Source organism: Bombus vosnesenskii, unplaced genomic scaffold (assembly GCF_011952255.1).
Source record: "Bombus vosnesenskii isolate JDL3184/JDL3185 unplaced genomic scaffold, Bvos_JDL3184-5_v1.1 scf7180000013351, whole genome shotgun sequence".
Taxonomy (NCBI): Eukaryota; Metazoa; Arthropoda; class Insecta; order Hymenoptera; family Apidae; genus Bombus; species Bombus vosnesenskii.
The window spans coordinates 2,664,135-2,673,978 of NW_022882987.1; the positions used below are offsets into that span (position 1 = coordinate 2,664,135).

Consider the following 9,844-nt stretch of genomic DNA (forward strand, 5'->3'; position numbering starts at 1 on the left):
TACGTTTCGCACCGCAATGGACAAGCCAACCTATACGCTGTTCGCCGCGCATTTTTTTAAGTATCGAGGCGAAGATTAATATTCATTATTTAAAAAACAAAAAAATCTAAAAAAATTATTTAAGTGGTCAATTATATTTTGCGATAATGATTTTGTTTAACGATCTCATATATTGTTTATACAAAACATCAAATTAAAAGTATATATTAAAGGTATAAAGAAATATAGGTAAAATTAAAAACATTAAGCGTTTGAGTCCCAGGGGTCTTTAAAAAAACAGGGTCGAATAATCCCGAACAGCGCGATAATGCTTGTTTTAATCGATTGCGAAGAGAAACAAGCGGCGCAATAGCGTTCGTCGTATTTGTTATTTTTATGAAATAAGTCTATATTATTATATATGTGTACTATTAGTTTATAAATATTTCAAGTTTTGTCCAATAAAAATTATTGAGAAGATAACAATGAAATACAAAATACCATCAGTCATTCGTAGCGTTCAAATGTACTGGAACTTTTCGACACAAAATCAAACGTTTCGACTCAAACGGTTAAAGATGACTAAAGATAAATAAGACGCCTTGAACGAGAAATTAAAAATTCATAATGCATTTTAATATTTTTTTACAATGTAATATCGTTCGATTATAACTTTATTTAGTCATAACTGATAGTGTAACTTTTAAATTAATTTTAACACCACTAAATTGGTGTATTTTATTATATACTGTACTTTATAAAAACAGAAAAAGTGGCGCAATTAATTAGGAACAAATCTAGGTAAACAATAACTGATAATAGCAAAAAAAAGAAAACGTTGCACAAGTCAAAAAGGGAGATCTCCCCGTTCGGTCGCGTAGCGATGTACTTCACAGAGGAGAGATCTCCCTATTCGGTTGGCTAAGTGTTAAAAGTAGCAGGATTGCTTTAAAGTTCCATTTCAGTTTTACAATATTTTTTTAACGTTATATTATAAAAATTATTTACAACCTGATATTTATACTTTATAATTTTTATGTATTTTATGATAAAACGTAAAACGTTATATTTTTGCATTACATTTCTAATACAAATAACGATGGATTATAACTGGTAATGTATACATAATATAAAACAAAAATCGTTCATAAAGTATGCAGGATACAAGTTAGGAATACAATTATAATGTATAATAGTTTAGGGTATTATCTAAACCTACATCAGTAATATTATAAATGAAAAGTACATTTATATCAATTCATTAGCATAAACACATTTTAATTTTATTTAGATCATATTATATTTCTTTAGCAATTTTCAATAAATGAAAATACAAATGTTGCTTGCCGACGAAATATTTCTTCTAATTAACAATATTTCGTAAGTAACATGCATAATATAAAAAATGGTTTCATCTTATGAAAAAGTAGTTTATTTCAAAGTAAATCCAATTATTAGTAATTATTTTTATATACAGTAATTAGAAACTTCTTTTATGCGTGTTAGCTTCCTTCTCTTCTTCACATATATTATTACATTCCTATGTTTTTTAATATTTTAAATACACATGCTTAACCATCCTAGTATGAAACATATACCACCTACTGGTGTTAATCTATTGTATTGTTTGTCACCAGTAAATGCAGAATAATAGCAAGTCCCACAGAACAGTGCTATTCCAAGCAATAGGAACGTTGCAGTCTAAATAATATAATAATAAATATAATAATACAAATAATTGATATTAATATTTCACAAAAATTGAACATACCACATAAGGTGATCTGCAAAGAGGTAATCCTAACATTGCTAATGTATGAATAAAATGATAACGACTTGCAGTTTCAAATACTTGCTTTCGATCTACTTTCTCATGCTCTGGATATTCCTCTGAAATCGTGATGAATCATAAAAAATTATTTTGTTTATAAAAACCATACTAAAAAATATAAAATTTATTCTCTAACATGCTTAAAAAGCTTGTTAATAAAATATTCTTCATAGAGTTAATTAAAATATAAATTTTCTTTAATACATGCAGAATATTGCACTTGTATTAAATTAAAAAGCTGCAACAATTTTTTGAATCTTACTATGAGAACCATAAGCACCAAGAATTGTGGCTGCAGCACCACTAAATGCAGCAAGTTTAACAAATGGTCCTGTAGCTGCAGCCAACTTCCATAAGGGCACTGGTGGTGGCATTTTTACTTCTGTTCTTGGTTTTAAACCTAATTGCTTTGGTACCTGAAAACAATTTCTCTTTGATAAAAGATTTATATCTTACATAAATTTAAAAATTTGTGTTGGCAGAAATCAACACATTATAAAGCTAAGTTTATACACAAAGATTTATATATTATTAGAGCAAAGAATAACAATGTTTAATGTAACCTGTAATTATACAAAATTAAAGATCTACTGTATTTTATTTAACAAAAATATCCTAAAAATGATAATGCATTACAGTAATAATATTACATGATAATATGTAATATTATCCGAAAAATTTTTATAACAAGAAAATGCTAGAAATGTTAGATAACTATTAACTTCTTTTTCATTTCAATAATTTATTGCTCTCAATTATGAAGTTCCAATTTTGACAACTACCAATTATTATATCAATATAAAATAGGCATTCAATAGGTTAAAAATTTAATCTATTATAATTTACAATAGATAAAATAAATGTTTTAGTACTTTTACATTGTATTGTAAATATTTATAACTTAATGTTTTAGTTCTGTCATTAATTTAATAGTGTTCAAACATTTTAATTGTAGTAAAGCACTATAAATACTTATTATTATTATTCTCTATTTTTATTATTGTTAATCTTTTTTTATAAGAGTTTATAACTTACTGCTTCAATTGATTCCCAAATGTACGATGCTGTTTGTCCAATTAAACTAACATGAGTTAGCGGATTTAGATAGTACATAACTTTTATGCATTTACTAACATAAGTATACAAATACTATTTATTTTACTTAAAATTTATATCAATAGACAATCCTGCTAAGTTATAAGAGCTATTCAGTACTATTATTAATTTGTATCCTACCTACTGAATCGAGTCAAAAAATCAGATCAGATTACACTGTCGTCAGAAGTAAACAATACTATGTAATCTATGGGCATAGGAATATAGAAGCCGAGCAATAACTCAGCAACGGGAGATGGTGCAGTTACCAGCTAGTGGGGAACGTGATACTTGGAATCGCATTAGTGATTGGTTGTGTTCACGCAAGCGCAATTTTATTTTCATCGAATAAAAGTGAATCAGTGTAACTAGTATATCTTCTCCTTCTGACATACATCATTGAGTCAGTGATCAATGATGAATACGATTCCAAGCACCATGTGAGCGTATTTCCCGCTCCCCGTTAATGGTTTCACATACCACGTCGGTCCATATATTCCTAATATGATCAAAATCTAGAGGAATTAATTCATATTTCATATTCATAATTCTGATAAATTATGAAATAAAAATCTGCTATTCGAAGATTTATCTGAGCTGGATTGGACACGTACATTTTAATTAAATTCATCAGATTTAATAGCTGAGATCAAATATTTTTATCTGTTAAGGTTAGTAACAGTCTGCGTAAACTATAATCCTAAACTAATAACTACCAGTTAATAGCTGCATATATCATAACGTGAACGGATATATTTAAAGATCGCTAGATCTGGAAAACTAAAAAAAAGCATCAATGTATCAAAAGTTATATTTTATAAAAGATATGTAGCGGCACAAGTGTTAGAATTCAATTCAAATCATGTTGTTGTTTTGCTTCGGAGTATCAAGACCGTTAGGTCACAGGTATTGTAAGGACTAATGACCTCCGAGCAAAACAATGCTGCCGCTACATGTAACCGTAAAACAAGACAAATTTGAATCTTTTGATTTTCCCCTGACTATTATAAAAAAACGAACGCGATCGCAAACGATTCATTATAAACTGTGACCAAACGACTTTATACGTACCGTTTCGCGACTAGAACTGTTTTAAATATATTAACGATTATACATACTGGCAGTCTCATTATTCGATCTCCTATAGATATTAGCTAATTTTAGGTAACATGTCACATATCTATTATAGTCTTATACAATATTTTACTAGAAAATCTAATGTTTTAATCTTAATTTAGTTATAATATATTGAAATTAATGATACAAATATATTTAGTAGAAAAAATTAATTTTATTGTATCTCATACATTCATTTCATTATTCCCATACCTTAATCCAGCTGTAAATAAAAAGAGGTTGATTTAGATATAATATTTAATTGTTATATATATTAGAAATATATCTGTAGACATAGAAGAATTCAAATTTTATACCTTTTTGAAGCCAATATCGGCAGCATATTCCCTGAAGCACTGCCTACAAATGTTTAATCCATATTTTCTTATCAAACCATGCCTGTTCGCACAAGCACGACTGTAAAATAGCATAATATGATTAATTACACATTGAAAGAACGCTATTATAAATAGATTACGGCAGTCTAATAATAAGTATAAATACTATGCATAATACATACTACATTGAGGTTATGGTCGAAAATTGTAGAAATGATATTTTCAAGCAAGATATGAATTTTTTTTTAATTATAGTGATAATAAAGTAGTTCATATTTTTAATTTATCTTAAACAACCTATACTAAAAGCTATAAAAATATCTTCTTTTACTGAGAAAACATAAACGTGGACACACGGTCTATTGCATGTATGTAACTTTATGATATAAATTGATTTGTCTACAATTTAAAAATATAATACAAAATACTAATACTTACCAAGATCTAGATCCTTGTCCATATTTGCGTGGATGTGAGTACCAAATGTTTTGGAATCCCATGTTTGATTTAACACACAATTTGTTTGCATCAAAAATCGAAATGGCAGGAAACGGTCAGAAACCTCTGCAACGTAACATTACACACACTAGCGTACTCTAGAACGATTCCCGCCAATGTTTGAACGTTCCTCAATATAAACATCACATAACATCAAAAAGAACTTGTACTTATTACATATCTTTATTGTTATAATATACATATATACTATTATTATTATTAAATTGCGGATATTTATGCAAACTTATACTTTTATGGACTGTCATTTATAGCAATGGAACTTAGCAGAGACTATTCCACATTGTAAGTATCCTGTACTTTTTTACATTTTTAAGTTTTATATAAATACATAAAAACCCGCAGTTTTTATATAATAATATGTACATTTAGTATATGTATATTATAAAAGGGAAGTGTACGATTTCGTTGTACAGTAATGCCTTACTAACTAACTATTTTCTTGCCTTTTAACTAACCATTGCCATTACCATTACCCTATTCATACTGAACCAGAATTTCTTATGTATATAGAAAGGTACTCGTTTGCTAAGTGATCAAATTCGGTTTCGCGGCCGGTTATCAAGACAATACACTTTAATTGTAAATTAAAGAACATTTACCATTGGGAAGTGAATTTCTTCGCATTTTATTTCTTTTTAAATTATTTACAAAATGTAAGGTATTTGAAGAATAAAATCTAACACAGGTTCTATGTATAGAAACCGGTACTAAGAAAGTATGTTCTCATTAAAAAGCAGGTGGTATAGCGGGGAAAACTACAACGGTACTTACATCAAGCTAGAACTCGGTAGTGGGGACACAAATATACTGTGAGCCATACCATCCTGCGGACTATTATTAACAAATAGTATTAAAATTATATGTTTAATCATGTCTAGTAAACAGGTTTGTACATTTTTTTAATAGTTGCATGATTGTTTAAATTACTTTGATAAATTGAAATAACCAGTTCAAAAACTTCATTTACTTTTACAGAATGTTAATGAATGTACAATATATACCCAAATGATGAACTTAAAAGTGAAAACACTTTTAAATATATTTTTATATTCTATAACGGGTCCAATAATTTTATATTGTTTCTTATCCTTTTTATACTACCATGAAAATTTAAGAAATACGCAATTAAGTACGGCAGAAATAAAAGAAAAGAATCCATTATATCGAGTATACACGAAAAGTAACGATACTGAATATTTAAAACATGTATTTCTTGTATTGGAACGTTTGGGATTTAAACAAACCAATGATGCATTTAATTGGGATTTATTGTGGGCACATGACTACCCATTTAGAAGTTTAAGTTCTAGCTTAAAGAAGTTAAAAGCTCATCAACGTGTTAATCACATTCCCGGTTGCGGATATATTACGAATAAGGTGGATTTATCAACCGCGGAAGGTCGCTACATTTTACCAGCATTTAAGATACCAGAACAAAGCAACGAATTTTTTTTGTATGCTAATCAGCATCCAGAAAAGATGTTTGTACAAAAATCGAATGATCATCGGGGTATTAGCATAAAAAATGTGAGCGATATAAATGTTACAGAAACTGGATCTTTTGTACAAGAATTTATACAGCGACCATTTCTCATAGATGGATATAAATTTGATATTGGAATATACACCGTGATCACCTCCGTTGATCCCCTTAGAGTATATATATACAAAGGTGATGTGCTCTTTAGATTTTGTCCTGTAAAATATTATCCATTTGACCCTGAAGTTTTAGACAAATACATAGTTGGCGATGATTACTTGCCGATTTGGAATGTTCCATCTTTGAAACATTATTATACTAAATTGAAGTTTTCAATGAAAGATTCGTTCGACGCATATGTACGTATGCAAGCGAAAGATCCTGAAAAAGTTTGGAGTGGTGTACGCGAAGCAATCAGAGAAATTACTTTGTCAAAAGAGATTTATATTAAAGAAGCTATAAAACGTTTCGGAAATGGAAGAAATTTTTTCGAGTTAATTAGAGTCGATTTTGCACTCGATGAAAATTTAAATGTTTATACCATGGAGGCAAATATGTCTCCAAATTTATCTTCAGCGCATTATCTGCCAAATCAATTACTTTACGAACAAGTTATATTTAACTTATTTTCGTTAGTTGGTATAGGGCAAAGAATCAGGAAAGATTCTTTGAAAATAAGGTCTTATAAATTTTATATTACAATTAAGGTAACAATCTTTTAAAATAATATAACATTGACTAATGTTAACATTTACAGGAACAGAATGGAGGAAGAAATGGAAGTAGCTGAAAAGAATATAATGGTTTTGCCAGAACTTTGCATAGAATGTAATGACTGTTTTCGTGTAGAATGTCAGTTATGTAGCCCATGTTTCACACCTGAAACTAAATTGATTTTATCTCAAAGTTATTTGGAAAATCAGAATAAAATGGATTTTCAAAGAATCTTTCCACCTCCCATAGTAAGTTGTTTTTAAGAATAGATATTCATTTTATTTAATGTGGATTAAATAAATATTAATCATCATTTGCAGACAAAAGATATGATATTAAAAGATTACACAATAAAAAATCAATTACTTGTCAGATGGTATCAAGGCAAGTGTGAATTAGATCATTCATGGTGTTCATAACTACATTTTTTAAAAATTTATTCCTTCATAAATAAGTACAAAATAAACAAGGCCACTACATGTATATAAAACAATTTGCTCTACTGGCAATGTACAATTAATATTAATATTAATACATAATATTTTGTATAAAATATTTATTTTGTTTATTAATGTATTTGTTTACGTATCATATTATAAATCAAAATAGAAACTAAAATGTTTTTTAGTAATGATTTATAATTAAACAAAAAATGAATTTATTAAATTTGTAATATTTATGTGTCCTTTTTTTTACGGTCTTTCTTAAATTTTGATTCAGGTACATTTGGATTTGTACCTTTATAAAATTCTTTTAACAATGTCATTGCTTCAGTACCTTTAATACCTCCTATTATCTTTGTTCTTGAATTATAAAGTTTTGGTACTTCAAAAACACTTATACATCCACCAAAACGATCGTTTCCACAACCATATATAATGTTACGTACCTGTAGTTGACATAATGCAGATGTACACATTATACATGGTTCTACAGTAACAATAACATCAGTATCATAAAAAACATTTTTATAGCTTAAATCTTTCATGTTACAGGACTCTAAAACTTGATCTATACAATTTATTTCTGCATGTCGAGTTGCATTGCGAGTTTCGTTAACTGTATTATTACCTGTAGCAATGACATCATTGTTATATATAAATAAACAGCCAACTGGAACTTCACCTGATTTTAGTGAATCATTTGCCTTTTGTAGAGCAACATTCATCCAACTTAAAAAATCCATTGTATTTCTTTTATGTTTTAATAACTTAAATTTGACAAATTTTCATAGAAAAATTATCAAATACACATATACACACACATATACACGCACGCAATAATACATAAAAAAATAATATTAGAAATTACCACAAATTTATAAAGTAATATATGTAACATAAATAGTACAGTTAGGTAACATGAAATTGTACTGATAAAGAGCAAAAAATTATTTTTCTTGTCAAGGTATTTTAAGCTGTAAAACATTCAAGTAATCCAAACTCACTTAACTTTTGTGTTGCCTTTTCACTCCAATTTTTATTATTCACAGCACGTGGACTTGGATGAGGTAAACATAAAACCTAAAAACATAAAAGAATTACATATATTTCTTTTATATCTATTATAAACAAAATTCTAATAAGTGGTAATTACCTTCACAGGTAATTTTGAAGACTGAACTACTAATTGTGCTCGTTTCTCTGCATATCCACCAATGCCAATTATAATTTCAACTTTTAAAATCTTAATTGCATCTACTAATGCCTTGTCACAAGCAGAATGTAAGATTTGTATTTCTGGTCCCTAAAAAAGTAAGACATTTAATATATAAATATGACTATAATAAAAGATAGATATATTGCCTTTATTTCTGCTGGTGTAATATTACAGCCTTTTTTATTCATCAATGCAATAGGGCAATAATTATGTATATATGCATGTTCAAAGAATTTCTCTGGACTTTTACATAATTCTTGAAAAAGACCCCATAATCTTTTCCCGCTGATTTCACTACGAGTACATTGAAATCCGGTTACTTTTCTATTTGGCTGTTCTTTGGCTGGTTTTCCAACATGTCCACAAATTTTTAACCAGTCGCGAACCATACTTATCTCTCCAAATGGAACACCAGTTTGGGACATACCCCAAGGACCAGGATTCATTCCAAGAAACAATATTTTCTTAACAGTATTACAATACTTTTGTACATACATAGTGTGTATATTAAATGCATATTCAAGTGGACTATAAACATACTCTACTGGCAAACGGAATGTAATTTTTCTTAACTCAGTAGCCAAATTATGTTCCACTGACAATAATTGTTCAGAAATGTTAAGTGAAGTATCACTTGTAACTATACTATTTTCTTTTTTTTCTGAATTATCTTCATCTTCTGATTTCATTCTTTTAGGATTAATATCTACTGAATCACTATCACGTCTTGTTTTGGTTTTTCTAGAATTCGACATTATAATGATCTCTTCAATAAAAACTTTATTATATTGTTTTTATAAACTGTTTTTAAAAATTTTTTAAATTACACATATAAATTCAATTTAATATATTTAAAAAGTGCAGACAATGTGCTTAGCAAACACTCACACATGTACGACAGTTATTTGAATTCAGCAGTAAACGTTCACAAGGAAGTCTGTTCATTCTTCACTCATTAATAGACAAAGAAAAATATAGTGAAAAGAATAACAGAATGCGCATCTTATATAAAAATGAAAGAGACATATGAATTTACCTCTACTATCCTCTTTTATATTAATATCTGATTGTAAAATTATGAATTTATCAACAATATTATTTATAATAATAAAG

The 9,844-nt window shown here is 28.1% G+C and overlaps 5 protein-coding genes across 6 annotated transcripts; 1 reads left to right on the forward strand and 4 right to left on the reverse strand.

Annotated features, from left to right (window-relative positions):
- Nucleotides 1–685: 685 nt before the first annotated feature.
- LOC117236681 (transmembrane protein 256 homolog) lies at nt 686–3,040 on the reverse strand. Its single transcript, XM_033499835.1, has 4 exons — nt 2,846–3,040; nt 2,073–2,226; nt 1,751–1,869; nt 686–1,680 (listed from the first exon to the last, which is right to left on the reverse strand). The coding sequence occupies exons 1-4, from the start codon at nt 2,921–2,923 to the stop codon at nt 1,537–1,539; spliced, it is 495 nt and encodes a 164-aa protein (XP_033355726.1). The 5' UTR covers nt 2,924–3,040; the 3' UTR covers nt 686–1,536.
- Nucleotides 3,041–4,176: 1,136 nt separating this feature from the next.
- Nucleotides 4,177–4,939, reverse strand: LOC117236682 (40S ribosomal protein S29). 2 transcript variants are annotated; one of them, XM_033499836.1, is made up of 3 exons: nt 4,798–4,938; nt 4,339–4,438; nt 4,177–4,244 (listed from the first exon to the last, which is right to left on the reverse strand). In XM_033499836.1, the coding sequence occupies exons 1-3, from the start codon at nt 4,857–4,859 to the stop codon at nt 4,236–4,238; spliced, it is 171 nt and encodes a 56-aa protein (XP_033355727.1). In that variant the 5' UTR covers nt 4,860–4,938; the 3' UTR covers nt 4,177–4,235. The 2 variants fall into 2 exon arrangements, with proteins under 2 accessions (XP_033355727.1, XP_033355728.1); XM_033499837.1 differs by lacking the exon at nt 4,177–4,244 and having other exon boundaries at nt 4,333–4,438; nt 4,798–4,939.
- Nucleotides 4,940–5,260: 321 nt separating this feature from the next.
- LOC117236680 (probable tubulin polyglutamylase ttll-15) lies at nt 5,261–7,577 on the forward strand. The gene is made up of 4 exons (XM_033499834.1): nt 5,261–5,763; nt 5,854–7,037; nt 7,116–7,320; nt 7,393–7,577. Exons 1-4 carry the CDS (start codon nt 5,749–5,751, stop codon nt 7,489–7,491), a joined length of 1,503 nt encoding a protein of 500 aa, XP_033355725.1. The 5' UTR covers nt 5,261–5,748; the 3' UTR covers nt 7,492–7,577.
- Nucleotides 7,578–7,687: 110 nt separating this feature from the next.
- On the reverse strand, nt 7,688–8,333 carry LOC117236674 (tRNA-specific adenosine deaminase 2). The gene has a single exon (XM_033499820.1). It carries the CDS (start codon nt 8,256–8,258, stop codon nt 7,749–7,751), a length of 510 nt encoding a protein of 169 aa, XP_033355711.1. The 5' UTR covers nt 8,259–8,333; the 3' UTR covers nt 7,688–7,748.
- A 39-nt stretch (nt 8,334–8,372) lies between these two features.
- On the reverse strand, nt 8,373–9,601 carry LOC117236672 (single-strand selective monofunctional uracil DNA glycosylase). The gene is made up of 3 exons (XM_033499816.1): nt 8,878–9,601; nt 8,669–8,818; nt 8,373–8,595 (listed from the first exon to the last, which is right to left on the reverse strand). The coding sequence occupies exons 1-3, from the start codon at nt 9,484–9,486 to the stop codon at nt 8,485–8,487; spliced, it is 870 nt and encodes a 289-aa protein (XP_033355707.1). The 5' UTR covers nt 9,487–9,601; the 3' UTR covers nt 8,373–8,484.
- Nucleotides 9,602–9,844: the final 243 nt, after the last annotated feature.

Excerpts from the sequence above, each read along its gene's own strand:
- LOC117236681 (XM_033499835.1), bottom strand. The coding sequence starts at position 2,923 with ATGTACTATCTAAATCCGCTAACTCATGTTAGTTTAATTGGACAAACA. Across the intron at positions 2,227-2,845 it reads TTTGGGAATCAATTGAAGCA|GTACCAAAGCAATTAGGTTT; the intron begins GTAAGTTATAAA and ends AATTGTTTTCAG. Across the intron at positions 1,681-1,750 it reads TTTGCAGATCACCTTATGTG|ACTGCAACGTTCCTATTGCT; the intron begins GTATGTTCAATT and ends TATATTATTTAG.
- LOC117236682 (XM_033499836.1), bottom strand. The coding sequence starts at position 4,859 with ATGGGATTCCAAAACATTTGGTACTCACATCCACGCAAATATGGACAA. Across the intron at positions 4,439-4,797 it reads GGACAAGGATCTAGATCTTG|TCGTGCTTGTGCGAACAGGC; the intron begins GTAAGTATTAGT and ends GCTATTTTACAG.
- LOC117236680 (XM_033499834.1), top strand. Across the intron at positions 7,038-7,115 it reads AAAGATTCTTTGAAAATAAG|GAACAGAATGGAGGAAGAAA; the intron begins GTCTTATAAATT and ends TAACATTTACAG. Across the intron at positions 7,321-7,392 it reads GAATCTTTCCACCTCCCATA|ACAAAAGATATGATATTAAA; the intron begins GTAAGTTGTTTT and ends CATCATTTGCAG.
- LOC117236674 (XM_033499820.1), bottom strand. The coding sequence starts at position 8,258 with ATGGATTTTTTAAGTTGGATGAATGTTGCTCTACAAAAGGCAAATGAT.
- LOC117236672 (XM_033499816.1), bottom strand. The coding sequence starts at position 9,486 with ATGTCGAATTCTAGAAAAACCAAAACAAGACGTGATAGTGATTCAGTA. Across the intron at positions 8,819-8,877 it reads TTACACCAGCAGAAATAAAG|GGACCAGAAATACAAATCTT; the intron begins GCAATATATCTA and ends TTACTTTTTTAG. Across the intron at positions 8,596-8,668 it reads CTTCAAAATTACCTGTGAAG|GTTTTATGTTTACCTCATCC; the intron begins GTAATTACCACT and ends TTATGTTTTTAG.